The sequence below is a fragment of the Corvus moneduloides genome, chromosome 1, assembly GCF_009650955.1.
Source record: "Corvus moneduloides isolate bCorMon1 chromosome 1, bCorMon1.pri, whole genome shotgun sequence".
Classification (NCBI taxonomy): domain Eukaryota; kingdom Metazoa; phylum Chordata; class Aves; order Passeriformes; family Corvidae; genus Corvus; species Corvus moneduloides.
In genome coordinates this window covers 145,644,673-145,665,126 of record NC_045476.1, presented here as the reverse complement: position 1 = coordinate 145,665,126, position 20,454 = coordinate 145,644,673, and the positions used below count along the sequence as shown (strand labels likewise).

The following is a 20,454-nucleotide window of genomic DNA, read 5'->3' as shown; positions in this document are numbered from 1 at the left end:
AAGTTTCAGAACAACTTAAATAATTAATTCAAGCATAGTCACAGTATTTTGTACATTAATTGCCAGTTAGTTCAATAACATCTTGGAACTTTTCAGCTTAAATTCAGATTAAAACTGTAAAAAGAAATAATTGAGTTTACTATGAAAAGACAGCCACTCTGAACAAAAAGACCAATAGTTTAGCAATTTGCTTGTCTATGCAAAGCCTTCTGAAAGGAAAATATTTTCTATTATAAAAAGGATAAAAGGATTTAAGATAAATTGCAGTGATTGCTCTGTCTGGAAGTTGATCAAAACATCACCATCGTGAGTTTAAAATTTGATTATTAATGGAATGGTTACAATACTCAATTGAACCTGGTTTTTACAGAAAGCTTTTGATATAAGTTTTGCTGTAAATTTCATATATATGTGCTTGCTAAAATTTTTTTTCTTGAAAATACTTACTTTTTGCAAAAGAATATTTACTCATTGCTGTAAAATACAAGACTATGGTACTTAGAATTTATGTTGTTTTAATGGAAATCCAATTCTCTGCTATTGAAAACCCCTTTTTTTTCCTAGTGGACTCTTATAATGAATGAAAATTCAGAGCTAAAATAGGCTGATGGTTTTATTTTTTTTACTTTATGGGTAATTTTTTCTCTTTGAGATTCATTGTAAAATTATAAGGTACTTTAATAACATTCTATAATGTATTTAACCTCTTCTTTCTGAACATGATTACATATAGAAGCTTACACAAAATCTAAGAAAATGTGTGACAACAGAAAGCACCTGTTGATAGGTAAAGACAGCCAGTATCAGTCTACTTTCAGATATTTAAATTTCAGCCACAATCATCATATGTGAATGCAGTTTTTTTGTTAACCACAGAATTACATTTAAAAATACCCTAAATTTCTGATAGAGACATGGATACTCAGGATTAAAAAAAAAAAAAAAAGAAAATTATCAAAGCCAAAATAAGTGAAAAGAGGGCTTGAATTTAATGAAAAAGAAAAATGACAGCAACAGAAATATTTTCTGAGAGTTTACACATCTTTGACTAAAGAAGAAAATACTAGAAATCACAGCAATCCACATCTATATTCAAAGTCATTAAATTAATTCTAACACATCTGCAAAATACAGTTTGATAAAAATAGAAATTAAAGAAGAGGTATTTTCTACATTATCACATATATAGAGTTCAATTATAGAATTCTGAATTTATTTCATTTAGTTATATTTTTAAGTCTTATAATTGAGCTTTAAATCCTGTACTTATAGGAACCAGAACTTCCATTTCAGCAATTTATTCCAAAAATTTTTTGTATTAAAAATACAATGAAATACTTGATTGAAAATATAAATGCTACCAGCACTATGGACCAGAGAGAGTCTCTGCTACTGACCAGCAAAATTCCTTGCATATCACACACACGTGAGAATGATTGATTAGGTGACCTGAGCACTCACAGGCTGTTGGGAGTGACAGGACCTGTCATTCCAGACCAACTGGTTGAGCTACCAAGTTTCTGTCCCAAAGTACAATACTCATTAGTCCATAGGAAAGCACAAAAGCCATGGAACAGGCTATAAGTAAAATGTTTCCTCAGCTGGGAAGTTCTTTATTGGTCTAATTGGTGTTTGGTTTATTTTCCAAAGATAAGAGCTTACTGGTGTGGAGGTGAGCAATGGGAGATGAAGGGAATTACACACTGCTATTCCCATTTGTAAGCCTATCAAATTCTACTGGTTAGGCCCTTAGCTGAATGGGTATTCTACAGAAATTTATTGCACTGAATATTTGTATGTGGTCTTATCTCTGTTAGTCTTTGCTTTTTTAATTATTCTCCAGCAGAGCTCCATTCTAATTATTTTGTTTTTCCAAGTTTTATCCAGATATTTAAAATTTTAAAATTTAAACTGGTATGTTAAAAAGAAATATATACAAAACAATTTATGCACTGTTTTGAGGGCATATGGATATCTAACTAGCCTCCATTTTGTATTTAGTATTTTCAATATTTCTAATTACATTCTTAACAACATCAGTTGTAAGAAACAATTATAGATCAAATATTCATAATTATTATAAATTATCAAGTTATTACTGGGCATATCATGATCCTCTGAGAACTTTAAAACAGTTGTCAATATAAAACCAACATAAATCAAATACAGCTTATAGGCAGCAAAATATCAAAGTTCTCAACATCTCTTTAGTTGGATGTTTGTTTAATTCCCCTCTCCACATGGGTTTCAAGAAGGAAGGTGGCAAGTGCTTCTGCTAGCACTCTGCTGCTCTGTGTACTGCTCTGCTTTGATTTTTAATGAGGAGAAAAAGGGATTCCCAAAACACCAACAAACGAAATCTTTCAATCAACAGCACAGGTCAGAGGATACCACATGTAACTGTACCCATGGCACAACTATTTACTGCAGGTTTCAGAGGGGAAAGGCAGCTCTTGGCAGCACTTCTGCACTTTACAAGATCTTACAATTAAGATCTGCTTCTGAGGCATTCAAATTCAGCCTCTTCCACCTCCAGATCTCACGTTCCCTCACACAGAAAGCCCACAAGGTCATACTTGATTCACTGCTGAATCAAAGTGTCTCATTCTGAAGAACTGCAGCTGTTCTGTCTGCATGCTCCAAAAGCATTTCAGCTGTATCTACTACACTACTCAAATAAACTAAGCACATGCTTGACTCTTCTTTTCCACAGTTTAATTTGTCTTGGTCTTGTTATCAGGTTAGAAGATCACAAAATCGCATGCTAGTATGCCTTATAGTACTATTCTCCTACACCAAATACAGAGAATTATGCTTGTATCTAAAACTTGAATTGTGGTTATTGATTATCAGGAACTGCAGTTTTACATACATCTGACAATGCAGAAAGCTTCAGTCTTATCATCAATATGAATCATTAAAGGTGGAGTTAGGAAATCCTCTTTGATGTTCTGTATTATTCTGTATTTGATGTACTCTTTTCCACATTTGGCTAAATGAGCTTCTTCAGCAAAAAAATCAGTTTTTATCTGCTCTTTTACCTCTTTTATCCCAACTTTATTCCTTGTTGCACTAACATATTATATTACTAATTACTACATTACTGACTATTACTAATTGCTATATTATGTAACTGGATTTCTCTGCCTTTTTGTAGGTCATTATTTTTTCCTAATAAAACAAATAAAACAAGTCTCAAGATACTTAGAGGTTTAAATGTGTGTCAGAGAGTTGTCAGTCTCTGTTTTATCTTTGTTCCTAAAGAAAGCTATAGTTTCACTGTTGCAATTTCTACATAAATCCAGCTCCCTTTAGTTTGACATCCAATGCTTTCAGTGATCAGACTTCTCTGTAGTGGTTAATATACCCTGAGTTAATGGAATTCTCTCTTGATTCTACACTGAATGCAAATACTTCTAGGGTTCCATATACAAGAAGTATCTTCTCTCTTTTTTTCTCAGTAGCAACAAAGCTTTTTAACTCTCCTCAGCTGATCCACTGTGCATGTTATAATCATGGGGCAAGGAGAGAAGAATGACAGGATTTCTCACATCCTTCATCCTGTTTGTCAGCAGGAATTCCTGAATCTGAGCACTGGTGGGAATGGCCAGGGGAAGGAGCTGCACACCAAATATAGCACTACCAATCTGTTTGCCAGAAGAGGTAATGGTGGCAGTATCAAGCAGGAAGCAAGGCAGAGAGGTGCAGAGAGGTTTGATGAGGCATTTTGGGAAGTGACTTCAAAAGCCAGTTCTACAAAATGTGAACTATGTGAGTCCAGCATCCGGCTCTCAGCTCCCATCTTGGCCCTTCCCTCTTCACAGTACATCTTGCTTAACAATATAGAACTGGGAAGCTTAGTTCTTACGCAAAACAATAAACTAGTCACAGAAAGATTCTTGAGGAAAACCACACAAATCAGGCTGGTGTTGCAGAGGCACAGTATGATAAATGGATAATTTTGTCTCTGGTGGAAAACTCTTGTGCTACTGTGGGTTTTTTCTATATTTCCAGAATTCAGGTTTTCCTGTATGTCAGCATCTACCGGCACTGCCATTCACACAGTAGCATACATCCTATTTAGTACAAGTCTATTAGTACTCAATAAGCAGAAATAAATAGTTGTTCCAATATCAGAAATTAATTTACCTGATTCTTAGTGCCTACAATGTTTTTCTATCTGCTTAGCTGTAAATATTCATATGAAAGTTAATATGTTGCTTGCTTTCGATATGTCGGTCCTGAAACCACACTTCAGCAGCTTCTGAAGGAAGTTATTTAAGGAAATAACTCTTCTACACCCTGCTAAACTAATGTATACAAAATTTTATAGAAGCAGAATAATTATTGTTCCAAAAATAATGAGCCACGTATAAGAACAATAAAAATACAATCTGAAATTTTATCAATCATGAGGAAAAAATTTAAGGGAGCATCAATTTTATAATTCAGTAGCTTCTAAGAACATTGAAGTCTGGAATTACACTTTTCCCACAAGCTGCTTAATGTATGACTATGCACCGCAGAAGGGCATGTACCTTCTTCTAAAGCCTCTAGCACTGACTTAGGTAGCACAAAGCTAGAGAGATATAATACAGGATGCCTATTTCAATATTTGAATATTTAATACAATTTCAACTTTTATAGCTTTTGCCTTCTCAGAAAGGAAAGATATTGGGTATTTTTTCTTAACTCAAAATAATCAAGAGGGACATAAAGATGCTGTTGACCTGTTGACTTCTATTTAAAGAAAGAAATAGAACAGAAAAGGCAAAAGAAAATTCTATGTGCTGGCTTTCCTGAATGTGGCTTAATGCCTACTTAATGACATCTTTCTCAGGCATGGCACTCATGACTGCCTGCTTGTGCCAGTTGAGAGGTCTAAAAAAATTGAAGTCACTGTATACGGTACAGAACGTTTCAGTCAGCACTTGACATATGTGTTTCAGTTCACGATTCCAAAAGAATTTTTGTAGAAACCAGGTAGATAAATTTTACTTACTCGTTTTCTGTCTCTAGATAATACAAGAATTTAATTAAGGGGAATTGAAGCAGTGGTGAAAAAGTGAAGACAGAACTCTCATATGGCTTATGAGAGTTATGGTTCTCATATGGCTTTGAAACTACACGATTTTAAGAATGCATGTTGAATTAATACATATATGTGAATATTCAGTGTCTAGTTCCACAGGTTCATTGATAGAATAAATAACTCATTTTCAAGTACTGAAACTACACTTAAGCAGAAGAGTAAATTATTTTTTTATTTCTGGAGACATTGTTTGATGTGTGCAATAAATAAACCACCATATTCATAAAATTATTCAATTTATAATTTTCCTCTAATACATTCCAATAATACTGAACGTAAAATTTTAATTAAAAAGATAAAAGATGCAGAGTGAGGCCCAATAATATGGTGTAGGTGAAATGGCAAAACAAGGGTAGTAAATACTTCCTTATGTAGATATATTCTATCTAACTCCTTTACATGAGAATCAATTTAATCTGCACCAGTCCTACTTCTGACTCAAATTTCAGTGAAGCATTGAGGGAGCAGGAGAATCAGCAGATCAAGTCTGGTCATACATACAGTACATAAAGTCATATTTTTGTGGTACATACGGTCACAACACTTACGATGAGGTCTGCTCACAGTATTACGCTCATCTCTAAAAAGGTGACACCTTTCAAAGCCAACAATATAGAAACACTTTGCCATAAATGTCAAAATAAAAGAAACATCTAAACACGACAGTATCCAAGTCCCTCTTACATGTTAATAAACATTCCTATGCCTTGTGTAGTTAAAACGACATTTGCAAAATACCCAAATAACCATGAAGCACATCTACAGAGTTTTGAAGTATCTTAAGCCATTTTCACGGTCTTGGTTTTGTCAATTCTATTTCCATTAACAGGGTTTTCCATTTGGAAATGGACTTTGCTAAAGCTCTTCTATTTTCCCACACTGAAATGTATATTCTAGAAATTATATGAAGTGTATTAGTCTACATTATCTTCAAAACTAATAATTATACTAATTATAATAATAATTATTAATTAATAAAATTGATTCTTTATTTGCATTCAAATACTAAATGTCTCATTTTATAGTAGCTTTGCCAATCCTGGGAGCAAGGAAGAAAGACCTGGAAATAAAAGTCTAAAACAGATTTCTCTTCCTCAGCCAGGTTTTTATAGGTCAGAAGTCTCATGTTTTCCACTTACAATACGACCTCAATTAATGAAGTCTTTTAGAGGACACTAAATTATTTTTATATAATAGAAATTTAAATTGAAAATATCTTCATTATTTTAATTAACACACTCTATATGACATGACCCTGTTCCAGATAGCAGGAAATTTTGGATAGTATATTTAAGGTTATACTACTACATAGAGATTCAGATTCTTGGCAATCTGCCACATCTGGGGTAAAAGCTTTTGTTGATGTATAAAACACTTTTCCAAGTGCTAAAAAGCCACTAAGTAACACTTCATCTTCCAGTTTTCAATAGATCAAGATAACTCTCTGTTCAACTATATGAAAGCCATGAACAAATTTCAATAGCTCTCATTCCATCTGTCACTCAATAAACATCTTTTTTCCTTCTCTTTGAGTTTTTAAATCATGGCACTATTGTTCATTCTGATAGACAATTACACTGCTTCTTTCATTTGCTTTAACTTACCCTTCTTAAATTTTAATAAACAAGAACACTGTGTGTTAAGAATTTTGCTGCACATTTCCAAAATTTTATTATAGACACACAAGAAACTTACTGAAGAAACAACCTGGCACTCATCTATTACTTTCTAATAGAATGTTGGGTATTTCAGTTTCGCATATTTTGTTGCTTTTCAAAACAAAACTCCCTTGCCTTAGAATGATAATCTTGTTCCAGCCTGGAATCTGATCCTGCTACCTGTTTGTACTTGCTCATTTTCATTTGGCGATTCCTTTCTTCTACATCCATTGCACCTGTTAAGTTAAAAACAGAAGAAGAAAAGAAAATAAATACACAAGCAGTCCTCAATTCCAAGGTTAAAATTATGCTCACGGAAATTTTAACAGAAAGAGATGAAATTTGATCTACTTAAATTCTGTGCATATAATTTTAGTTCCTGAATTGCAATTTTTCAGAAAACCAGAAAGTTGTAACACAAGGAAAATAGCAGATAAGTATTTCAGCAGAATCTTAATAAGTGTTGTATTATCTACACAATTCAAATGAAGCCAACTTTGTGAAAAAACCTCAATATAAATGAAACACAATGTTTCCACAGAACATAATTTTACTTTTTTAGTAATATTCAAGAGAAATTGAGTCTTTTATTTAATAAAGAGGAATACAAGGATAACCTGCTTATTTGGGGTAGAGATTCTGGTTCTGCATTTATTATAGTCTGACTTATCAAATTAATAATCAAGTAACAACCACAGACTAGCAGACCTTCCATTTACTATTTGAGTATATTCTTACTATGCTCAAAAAATTTAAAGATGACTAAAGGAATCTTAAAGAGCCACCCAGTGGCATCACTGTATTACATTGTAATGAAACACAGCTTCAAGAACAATTTCAGGATTCACTCTTCCTGGATCAAATACATGATTAGTTTCAGTCAGGGATGGGTTCTCACTACATGACTCAGGCAGCAGCTGGTTTCAACAAACTGGTACTGTAATACCACGATTTACAATGTAAAATAATAAGGAATTAAGTGACAAAGCTGAGGTGGAAGACTGAGAAATAGAAAAATGAGAGGAAGAAAAGAGCTAACAAAAGATTTTCAAACAAAATATATGTGTGTATACACATATTCGATTCTTTTCTGCTTTAACCTGGTATAAGTCAAGCATAAATCATTATCCACCAAATGCTAAAAAGCCTTCATTTTGACTAACATTTGTATTAAACTATCCATAATTTTAACACAAAAGTTGTCTAGGATTAAAAATTCAGAAACCCACTAGCCATAAATAGAATTTTCTGTATATTGTATGTATTGAGCAATCTGGACCGTATTTATGGAACTGAGATGGGAATATTAGATCCCAGTGTATTAAGAAACCTGATTTAAACTCTGAACTTCAGCTGTAAATCATAATCTAACAACAAACTGGGGCTCTGCACAGAACCTGGGCCTCTCAGCTTTGTATTTTCTTTCTTGAGAACAATAGGGGTAGTAGCATATACAATGAGAGCTGCCAGGTAAATGTTGTGGCACCTCATCGGAAATCTGGAAGGAGAGGAGGTGAAAGGAAATGGGAATCCAAAAAGACTAAGCTGTTCTGTTCTCTATAAACCTTCTGGCTTCTAGTTTTTGTCTTCTAACTCTCTATCTTTACTTCCTATAGCAACATGAAAGAAAAGACTTCATCAAAAATTCTAAGAGAAATTAAATTTAAGAAAAATTAATGAGAAAGAATAAATGGTGTTTTATAGGGAGAAACAAAATGAAAAAGAGAGAAGCAGATGAAAATTTCTAAAATAAAGTTCGGCTAGTTTTTTTCCATCATAATTTTCCTTACCCATTATAGAACCCATTGCACTGTTTGTCAATTTATCATTAAGATGAAGTGACTTTTTTAGGATCTAGTTTTAAAAACTCTAAAGATTTTTTTTTCTCTTGGAAACAAAAACTTTACACTGGAAAATGGTATTTTCTTTTTTCAATGACAGAAGTAACGTACATTTTTTTGAAGTAAAATACTCCAGCCTCCTCTCAAAGAAAGAAATCATCTTTTGCTGAAATCATAATATTCTGCAAATCTTCTCGTCATTTTTCAGTAATGTAAGAAAGGAGATATTTTTCACAAAAAGGGAAATCTTGTCAATTTTTCTTGTGTTTTCTTATTAAATCATTGCATGTGTTCTTTGTCTCCAGACATTCTGCCAAATTTCAGGAAATTGAAAGTGAAGAAATAACACTTCTTGAGCATAAATTAGAAATTTCACAATTACTTGAGAAAATATTCATTCTTATCTATGATCAGTTGACAAAGTGGAAGTTAGATTTCCAAAAATCTAATTGCCTATGATCTGTAAAAAATATGCCACTCAAAAGGGGAGCATAACATATAAGACCTTGGTATGAGGTGTCTGCAAAAAAAACAAGCAAAAGTTGTAGCTTATGTTTTCTCAAGAGAAAAACAAGACAGAAAAATTTTGAAAAAAATTATTCAATTCTCATAAAATTTTATTAAAGGAAAATCTAACTTGCTTTGTATTTTTGAAACTGTCTTTAACAAGTGAGTGAATTCAGTTATGTGCAAAAGGAGGAAAACCTAAGGGCAGTGGCAAGTTCCTAATGCAGAAGATCAGCTCTGGTTCTACTGTACATGGAACTGACATGCAGCAGGAGAGTGCAGGGTTACTGTGTGCCCGGGCTGATCTCACTGTAACTTCAGCCAGATGCAGCTGTGACCTGGATGGGAGTAGGAAAGGTTGAGAGAGCGTCACGGCACTTCCCATTCCCGTGCTCCAGTGTGAAAGCATGTCACACTAAATGGTGGGAATGCAGGGCTGTCATCATCTCCACTTCTGCTGGCAAATCTCTACTCAGCTGACACCTATGCGGGAAGATTTAGCAGGAGCAGAAAATACTTCTAGAGAGTTCAGTAACCGTCTGGGTGCATTAAAAGTTTCAGCTTTCAACATGAGTTTGGTAACCAAGGCAGAGCACCAGTCCTATCCCAAGGACTTCACTGCAGTAAGGAGCCATTCATGGAGCGTGTGTCAACAAAGCAGAACTAACCTGAATCTAACCATTTTTTACCAACAGTGGTTAAAATGCAGGAACATAAGCTTTCACACATTTGAATCACTCAAGGGCTGACTGAGCCTGTGTTCTTAGATCCTTAGCTAGAGCCCAGTACAACACATTTTCAGGACTGACACTAGAAAAGTTAAAGCTGCTTCTGATAAGCTGATGTACTGCCACAATGTACCAAAGTGTTATGCAACCAAATTTTGGCCAGGTAAAATGAGTTCATTTCTGCCTGAACTTCCTTCCAGAATTTTGCTTATAAACAGTAGTTGTGCCTCCAACAGAAATATCCAAGGAGATACTCATATTCCAGCCATATGAACACAAAAAATTAAGACTGAATGGAAGAACAAAGCCTGGTGCTGCTCACCAGACCTAACTGGGGTCATTGCACAGTAGGCAACATTCTGGAGTTTTGCTTGTTTTGAACTCTCTCACATTAAAAACCCATGGCCTGAAGGTTAGTTCAGCGGGGTTTTCATGGGCACAAGGAAATTCCTGGCTGACCAAGACAACTGCTGTTTCATTACCAGCCATTCCCCATATTTTGAGAAGAGAGTGTGCTGAGGGGAAGCAATATAACTACAGTGCAAAGACTCCTAAAATGCCAGAGTAAGGCACAGAAGGACTGTGCAGTGCAGCCCTGTAATCTCTCCTTAGATCCACAAGGACGGCAGTGAGAGACTGTTGTGCTAGAGTTTAGCTCTAGTGACTACAGTAGATTAAACCTTAGGCCACGTGAATTCGACCTTTGTTTTTATCTATGGAAATGTAACCATTAGACAATGAACTGTAATTTCGACTTTAGCTATAGGATATTTTGTAACAAAAGATAGGGAAATTTCTCAAGGCACAGACAAAAGGGTGCCTGGAGGCTGCAGGATTAAATCAGAAGAGAAGACCCCAGATGCTGCAAGCAGGATTGGATGAGCAGAAGTGCAATTGGAAAATTAAGCCACCTATAGAGACTATAAAATCCAGTAACAAGCAACAGGCAGAGCCCCTATTCAGAGGCACCCAGCTTCAGCTGTAACTACTATTGCCTACTAAGCATAGTAGAAAAAGGAACTCTGCTTGATTCTTTTACTGAAGTGGAATCTAGGGATAAGCCCTATTGAGGTAAGATCCACATAATTCCTATCAAGGTCTAGCTGGTTGCTGTATAATTCCATTCCTACAACAGGAGTCAGGACAGGCACTAAAATCACTGCTTCAGCTTCAAATAAAAAACATTATTTTCATGTTTTAACTTGAAATAAGCTAAGATTAAAAAAGATAAATTTCAGCTACTTTACCACTAAAGTGAAGGGCTGTAATCGGTGATTTGGTTAATACCTAACTTCTCCTAACCTCAGCTGCTCACTGAGTCACAGTTTTACAAGGAGATAAGCAATCACTGAATTCAGCCTGGAGCTAAAGACTGTTATTTGCTCTTCAGGTCAAATACTGGTTACTCGATAGGGTAAGACTCTTCAGTTGATAGCCTGTGATCCACACCAGAGACAAAAGGGACAACAAACTGCCCTTATCATCCAACTCAGCCTAAGGCAAACCTATCTGGCTAAAAATCAAAATAAAACTAGCTGAGACCTCTGCTCTTTCATTCTTTCTTTCATTGTCTTCTCCAGTGGAAATTATTAAACCATTCTAGTTCCTAGAGACGCTGGTCATGGTGATCCTATACCAGGATTTCAGTTTGGATGAGGAGTTTGCTGTACAGTGAGGTTTCTGGGGCACAAAGAGTTAAAGGGAATCAGGTATGGAAGAGTGGAGTTTCCCTTACAATATTAGAACCGATTTTGTTTTGGATACATATGGGCAAAAGGGATACAAAATCTGGGAGGGACAGGCACTAAGGCATGGGGAAAAAACTCATGATGGGGGGACTAAAGTAACACTGATGCTTTAGAAATCAGAAACCTGTAACAGAGCAGAAAAACGTGCAGGTGAGCATGCTCAGTGTTTGGAGAGGGGAGGACAGAAAAGAAGTCTTAAAGTATGTATGACATCTGCCTTTAGTTGATTCTGGTCTCTTTCTTCCCATTTCTCACCCTTATTTGACACACTTAAAACAGCAAAGGAAATACATTTGGGAAAGCCCTTTCTTAGGTTCCATTTTCTAGTGTCTATTTTGAAATTCCCAAAATACATCAAAATTGCACTCCAACTCTTTGCTACATATTTGCTTAAACATAACAGATCAAAGAATTTAAGGGAAAAGCACAAACATATTTTTAATAAGTCACCCTACCTGTATCCCCATTCTCTGGATCTGTTTTCTTTTCTTCTACAAACAAATGAAAGCAATATGTAAAGCAAAAAGAGGGGGAGAGAAAAAAAATGCAGAAATAATAATAAAAGTAATATAAAAATGCATTAAAAAGGAAAAAATTGACAAAACTCAGCAAATTAATATAACTTGAAGAATTTAGTCAACCAACCAAGTATGATGCTCTAAATCTAGAGGCATATTCACTGCATGCTAGTGTATACATTTGTGTACTCTTATTGAACATTTACTGAAGGGAACCCATGGATATTTTGTGCACTTTCAGAATCATTCGCACACTCAAGAAAGAGAGAGCAAGGCAGGTGTCAGATAGAGTTACTTTACAGTTTCTTTGATTGGGATGACACAAAAATAGAAGTAAAAAAATTTGCTTGTGCTCTATGTTTTATGCAGTGCACACATGAGATACAGTCTAATGGTTCAGGCATAAAAACTGAATGTGTCAGAATAGGTTTTGGCAATTGCTTTATATCTTCATTGGTTTAATCAATTCTCATAGCTTCTACAGGTTAAAAGGTTTAAGAATGATATTGCTGTAGCTTTTCCTAGAGTTAAAAATTATGAAGAACAAAAGACACTAACATCAATACTCAGAATTCAGTTCATGCACATAAACTCAGCTGACTGATGCCAGCAAATACTCTGAATACATATTAAAGGTTGTAAATGTCTCAGGGCAATCGTCTATCACAAAGAAATGAAAATACATTGGATCCCTATCAAATAATTTGGCAGCCCATAAATAATCTGAAATCCAGTTTTGGTAAATAATGTGAAAGACTTTTAAGTCAAATGAAATTTAATTTGAAATACATTAACTTTGAAATAGATTGTTTACTTTTCAAAATTACATTAAATTCAATTAAAACAATCCCATGAATATAGAACAACAGCCCCCAAGCTACACACCAAAAACAGTATACGTTACTAGAACTAAATATTTTTCCAGAATTTTTGGTTATTGAGGGTTGCTCACAAAATTTTGATCTAATTTACAGTACATAGACTGAAATGGGAAACAGAGCTGTTGTATTTTAAGGAAATACTATTTTGTAGGTGGGCATCAAAGCAGAGGATGAAGTCAAACTCAGAGAGAAATCATATTCAAGCAAGGTAGAAGTGTAAGAAGGAAAAATATGTTCCTGCAGAGAGCATAAATAATATGCTACACTTCAACAGCATCTGGCTTCCTATCATGTGTGGGATCAAGGTTATTGTTCTGCTGGCAATTTCTAGTGGAACTATTAGGCAAATTAATGGGAAATGGATATGGCAGGTCATAAACCTACACTTTTGTAAATCAGTGGGTACTAAATCAGTTCTTGGAACTTCTCCCATTCCCTGACCTGTCCTGCCCCATACTCAATACCATTTTTCAATAAGGCTTTTTGCATTCTTCTGAATTGGCCTTTGGGCAGCCTGGCCTTATTATCTATGTGGGCTGTGGATAGTGCTAGGAAAATAGCAGAGAATGATAGTTTTGTTTGCTTTTCAACCTTTCAATTTTATTTTTTTATTTTTCTTTTAGTTTTAAATTGCTGTCACCAATATAAAATCTACAAGTACAATGTCATCTACTGTCTCATTACTTTCTAAAGCAGAAATTTGGTAGCAATACCACCGATCCAACATAATGTACAATAGAGGAAAGTTACTTGAGTCGTTAAAACAGCCTTGAGCTTGAACTCAGAGAGAATGATGACATTTCTGAATTATTCCATATGCATAGTGAAAGGAAATCTTTGCCTAAATATTATCTTAATACAGGAATCTTATACTATATAGGGTAATTAATTTTTTAAGATGCCCAGAAGTCCATTCATCCTTATGTCTGAACATCTTTCAAACACAAATCTTTAAATAAATACATTGTCAAAATAAAGAAGTTTGAAACCTTTCACTCCAACTTTCCAACTTTCACTCACTCTTGCACTAGGTTTAAAAAGTACACAGAAAAACATTTCCAAATGGGATTGTAGAAATGAATATCACAGTACTAGCAAACATAAAATTCTATTGGATTTTTGAGTTTTCAAAGTGGAATTGAAGTGAAAAATATCTACAACAGATATATTCTTTAGATTTTTAGTAGAAAGGTCAACACAGGGGATCCTACTCTTCAAACTGAGGTTTCAGATGTGTTGTGAAGAGCTGTCTGAAGATGTACTAGAAGGAACCGAAGATTGAATTGAGAAAGATCTTACTTGAATGGAAGCAGTAGAACTCAACAAAATTGGTATTATCCATCTACCAAGTAAAACAATATTAACTTCATAGCAGCAAAGATCTTCACTGCAGCTATGGGCCTAGTCATCACCTCTAAAAGAATTCAGAGCAGGTTCAGGATCTTGATACTAAAGTAATTAATGCTTTTGGTTGCAATGTGTTCAAAACAAAAAAAGTTCTAAAGAGCCTTAATGTCTTGAAACTGCTGAAAACCCATAAATCACTATGAGATTATTTTAAAATGTCTCAAACTTAATAATATGAGATGACAAAGCCACCAGTCATTCCTAAAAAATCTTGAACTGATGTTTTTTTTATGACCAGTATCATCACATTAGTCAGTATTTGTCTACATTACTTGATTTAACCTTGGTTTGCAAAGTGAAAAGCATATATTGTATCCTGTGGTGTAATGATCTCAGTTCACGAAGTAATTTTTTTCAGAGCTATACACTTTGGAGAAAATAAATCAATGCTTTCATGAAGGATACATTTCTGCACATTACAGAAAATAACTATGTTTTCAGCTTAATCAGACTACAGATTATTTAAGTATATTGATGGAATACAGAGATGAACTATAGCCATAGAGAGATTGAAATGCTGAAATATTCTCTCTCAAAACCTTCTTCCACCATCACAGTAGACATTGCTATTATAATGACCACTGACATTTCATTTAATAGTAGACACAGCCATGTTGCCCTAGTCTAACTCCCTGTTCTTTCTAACTGGTCCTAACATCTGAGAAATATCTAACAATCTAACATGCATCTGAAAGATAAAATTAATAGAAAAGAATTCTTAATAAGAGCCTCATTCAAGAGCAAGCTTGTCAAGAACTAAAACTAATCTAAAATGGCCTTGATTTTCTTGGAAATGCCTCAACTCAATGAGCTTTGCTGTTCTGATGGGTACCTGGAGGTGCCAGGGCCCCATCAGACTTCACCCACCTCATGCCAAGAAGTCTCATGTAGCAGGGACTCCAAGTTCCTTGGAACAGAACATGTCCATCTCTGTACATGACAGAATAGAGTAACAGTTCCACAGAGGAAGCAGGATAGCAGATTTCTCCCTAGTCATGGATACTGATGGCAGCATTGAACAATTGCTCAAAAATTGCTGGTTTCCTGGTGAAGATAAGGGGCAGCCTGACTTTGCAGCCTTAAGGTTACAACTGGGAGGTGCTGGACTTCATAGTCTTCCTCCCAGGGTTTCTCCCTTCTCTCACAGCTGACTGCCCCGAACTTAAGGTTAGATCCTGGTTCTGCCTTGACCTTTCTCTTCCCTCTCACCTGGGATCCAGATGAATGAGATTTGCATAAACTGAACAGAGGCTTAAAATAAATCTTGACTTCCTTGTCTTGAATGAAAAAGATTGCAGCCTCCAATGCTGGAGGATACACGTCATTGTAAGAGACAGACATGGAACTCCTTGTTTGTTTCTGAGTTCAGGCATAAGATAAGACAATGACATAAAATACTTTATCCTTCTATTTTTCATATTTGCAGACACTTAATAACAGCAATATGACTAGGAATTATATTTATACAGTGGATAAAATAGCTCCTCTACTTCTGTGCTTTATTGAAAATTGAGTCTGATTTCTCAAAGTAGACCAAATTATTAAATAACATTTTATTTTAAAAATCAAATATACATGTAGAAGCCTAACTTTTGGTTACTTCAAAAATGCTAGCTGAATTTCTTACTAGAGATTTCTCTTGAAATGCTATTCATGAAAATACAGGAAAATCAATTTTATTCTGAAAAGAAGGTCCCTGAAACAACATCACAAAATCACAGACTATTCTGCGCTGGAACGAACACATCAGTATCGAGTCCAGATCCTGGCCCTGTACAGACAGCCCCAAGAGTCACACCATGTGTGAGAGTATTGTTCAAACACTTCTTGAACTCTGTCAGGCTTGGTGCTGTGACCACTTCCCTGGGGAGCTGTTCCAGTGCCCAAACACTCTCTGGGTGAAGAACCTTTTCCTGATATCCAGCCTAAACCTCCCCTGACACAACTTCAGGCCATTTCCTCGGATCCTGTCACTGGGCACCACAGAGCAGAGATCAGTGCCTGCCTCTCCTCTTCCCCTCACAAGAAGTTATAACTGCAATGAGGTCTCCCCTCAGTCTCCTCCAGGCTGAACAGACCAAGTCACCTCCATCATTCCTTGTATGCCTTCCACTGAAGGCCCTGCGCCGTCTTCATAGCCCTATTATCAAATTAGGCAAAGGAAAGAAGATTGTCTCCTAAAAGTAAAATGTAAAATGTAGAAGTATTTGCTTTGAACATCAAAACTTGCCAGTTAAAGGTCATGTACACAAAGGATTAAATTTCCTCCTGTTTGCTGAGCTATTAAATTCCAATTCTACCTCTAAGGAATTAGCTCTAAATTTTTTTCATTCTGGCTGTCAACAGTGTGAAAAATATAACTGCCTAACTGCTACAGGTCTAGCAAAGTATCAGATGCTGTGTGATATGAATGGTTACTGAACTTCACTCCAGGGCTTTATGTCCAATTTGTGACAAAAATAAAAAAGGTACTGTTGCAGCAAACAAGTTCTTTCCAAGTCTGTGATCCACATCACAGACTGAATGAAAATAAAAAATAATTAATGGTTGTGGAAGTGTTCTTCAACTTAATATTACTTATATATTCCTGATACTTATTATTACTGTTTAAATGTGACTGAAGTGTCAATTATTGCCCTTAAAAGGGCATGCTCAAAAGAAGACTATTTCAGCCAGCCAGCTTCCTAGCAGGGAAGATGTCTTCACATTCCTGTTTTCTATTTGAGGATTGCTTGACGGATTTTTTTCTTTTTTTTTTCTTGTTGGTTTCAAGCTTGACACACTAAAGAAAGACTAAAACCCAGGGGACATTTCTCGCCACCTAAATAAATTTTTATCACAATGCTAAAAGCATGTTAACTATGTTAGTTTGGCTTATTTGCAGAATACATGGCACTGTTTAGTAAAATAATTGAATAAAATAGTGTGGTGATCTAAACAGGGAAGTTAAAGAATCTCTACAATCCTTGGTTTATAAATTGACAGGGTCAGCTCAGGTCTCCGTCATTAGGGATAGATCAGTGCAGCTGGTAAAGGACAAAGGTCTTTTGAAAAAAGCTGCAAAGTTCTATTTTGCATATTTATTAAAGTAATGATTAGGGCTATGGCTAGCCCTTTTTCATGCTGCCTAGATCCCTTTCCAAGGTCATTTTTGCAGGGTAGCTGGTGACATTTTTCTGTGCTGCCTCATACGAAGGTCTACATACACTTTGGTGGCTTTCATAAAATACTGAGGCCTACATGGAAAACGGATGGAAGAAAGAAGTAGTAAGTCAAATATTAGCTAAAACATCCCATTTTGTTTCTCCCAAGAACTCTGGCACATCCTCCCTATATAAATGACATGAAATAGGATTTTGAAAGTGTAAAAGAAAAATATCTGAGCAGTCAGTAGGCCCTTCTATTCTGTACTCATAAAAATCCATTCAGATCAGCCACACTATAAACTCTGCATTGCTTTCAGGAAAACCTGAGCACAGTCTTATTATTAAGATTTCCAACATCCTGTTTGCCAAGCATGCTCCTCAGAGCTCCCACCACTGGCACACTCCACAGCATAACCACAGAGTATTCCACATTCTGATATAGCCACTTCCAATCATAAGCACAAACATTTGATGATAATTACGCCTCTGCTTTCAGAAAAGCTAACAGGTATTAATAGAGATTCTTCAGCTATCCTAAGAATGCAAGACATCTTCATTAGCATCTCAATAACCAGAAAGATGGTCAAAGGTTTAACCAAAGAACACAAGACCATCAATGGTGTGTGCACCTGAATTTAGAACTCAGAAGAACTACAAATTAACGACCAAATGTTTTGCACAATTATGCTGCCACTTTAAATTACATAATCTGATGGTTTTAGTATTTTAGCTTCAGCAGACTGATCATCAGACTTTATTTTTGTGGTTTAGTACAGATGGCTACTTTGGAAGTCTTTGGTTTCTGGATTTAATTCTAAACAAAACAAAAAATAAGGACAAAGAGCCTCCCAGCCATCCAGTATGATAGCAGGGTAGCCAGTTTAGCCAGCCATATTACTATGCTAAGTACCTATAAACTGAATTTGGAGTTTACCCTTTGGGTTTTGTTGACCAAATACAGATTAAGATGCTTTAAATGTCTCATTCACTGTCTACGGCATCAGATTTTAAACAAGCCTGTCAAACTAAATATCACAGAGGCGTTCAGAGATGCACAAGTAATTTAATCATATTTGTGCTAAAATGTTACAAATTCTACCCAGAAATGTTTTTTCAACATAAGGAAAATGGAAATAGAACAAGGCACCATCCTGCTCTTTAAAGGAAAGTGTGTCACAGAATACTGACTATAATAATAACAACTCAAAAGTAGAGGGGTGTCATGTTCTGTTTATAAAGGGTAAGTACATCACAGTAGATCCACTCTTGGAAGGCTTGAAAAACCTCTCATGGTACCGATAAGAATGGATTAAAAAAACTGTGCTCCTTGTCTTCTACTGCAGCTGATTTCTTAAACACTCTGAATTGTACCATTTTTTTTGTCCTTGCTTTCTCCTACAGTATATTTGCCACACCCTTTCACTGTTTTGCCCTCCGCTGTCGAGGTCTACAAGCTCTTTCTATTCATCTTCAGTAGGGTTTGTTAGTTTTTGTAGGCTTCATTGCCATCAATCATGTTATTACAAAGAGATTTTATAAAGCACAGAAAAAATTTTATTTCAAAGTCCTTTTCTATTTGAATTGCACTCTGAAAGTTAACAAAAACTCTAATCAAGCCTTTGTGTGCCCTTAACGTGACAGTTTTACTTCAGAGCTTGCAAAAAGGGACTTCAATATTTATTTCCCTGCCTTTCATGGCCCTTTAGAAATTGAACAGTCCCCACTATCTTCTAACTTCCATCTAACTTAGAAAGTTTAGAATGCCTGGGCATCACTAAGCCACCCCTTCTCATCCTGGAATAAACCTGGAATCAATTACCCAGCACTATTTCTGCTGTATGTGCACTGACTGCCTTTGTACAGGCATGGATCTGCCTTTCCAATGCTTTGATGATCATTTTTTGGGCAGTTACTTGAGTCAACCAGATTAATTTTTGGAATTCTGAAGAATGTTCTCTGTATTTCATATGTTTGAAGAACACAGTAAGTATTACATGCACTTGCCAGTAATTTTTGGCACAATGATAACTGGTTGGTCTGACCAACGTTACTGACAAAAATAAAGATGTCTGCTTTGTAACTAAGGCTCTTTGGCAGGTAGGAGCTTACTTCTACTTCTCCTGAATGGAAGTATTCTTTGTGAAGCCAAGGGGATGTGAACAGGCACACATCTCCTCCACAGTTTTCACAATATCTAAACTTATAAAACATACTAATTTGAAAAATAGGAAAATCATGCATCTCAAAGCAGGTTTGTGAAAACCCTGTATCACAAAGCACCTCCTTCACCCAAGCAAAACAGGGTTTAGTCATTAAGGATTCTATCAAGCTCTACTGCTGTCAGATAACAAAATTTATATTAAAATACCTTTGCTTCTTAGCTTTCTGAACTTGCTTTTGTGCCTGAAATATACAGCAAAAGCTTTGCATTCACTTTCATAAAACTTATAATAAAAAATCTAGATTTTTTCAAGGAATAAAATTTTATTTTTTACAGTTATAGATTATAATATCCAGAGAGAGGAAAAGGCAACATTTTTCTATCAATACAATTGTAACATATTCAGATATTTAGCTTTCACAAGACTTCTTGGTCTAGTAACACCTAAAATCAATAGCTAATCCTCTGGAATACATGAATGTTTGGTAGCATGATAAATAATGTGAAAACCATTTCCTAAGAAAACCTGTAAAGGGATAATCCCAGATTCACTTCTTAAAGCAAATTCTAAAACAATGGGAAAACACTTTGTTCTAAAGTATGCCTTTGAAATGTCACCCTTGCTTTTTAGCTGTGCTCCAAGTGCCTTGTACTGAAATGTGTAACCTGCTTTGTTACACAGGCAAGCATGGAAGAGCACCTGTTTCAAATGTACATCTGAAAATATATTACTATACACAGAACTGTATTTTCTCTTGAGTTTAAGG

At 35.4% G+C, this 20,454-nt stretch overlaps 1 protein-coding gene across 49 annotated transcripts in view; it reads right to left on the bottom strand.

Moving 5' to 3' along the window:
- RIMS2 (regulating synaptic membrane exocytosis 2) overlaps positions 1–20,454 on the bottom strand; it is a 467,470-nt gene that overhangs the window by 92,924 nt on the left and 354,092 nt on the right. For 19 of the 49 annotated variants that reach the window (XM_032131106.1, XM_032131204.1, XM_032131214.1 and 16 more), the window contains one exon: positions 6,886–6,986. The exons of 15 other annotated variants lie outside the window; for them this stretch is intronic. In XM_032131106.1, coding sequence (XP_031986997.1) covers positions 6,886–6,986 — 101 coding nt within the window. Of the gene's footprint in view, positions 1–6,885; positions 6,987–12,029; positions 12,066–20,454 lie in introns of all 49 variants that reach the window. 15 more of the 49 variants (XM_032131090.1, XM_032131097.1, XM_032130815.1 and 12 more) reach the window with 2 other exon arrangements.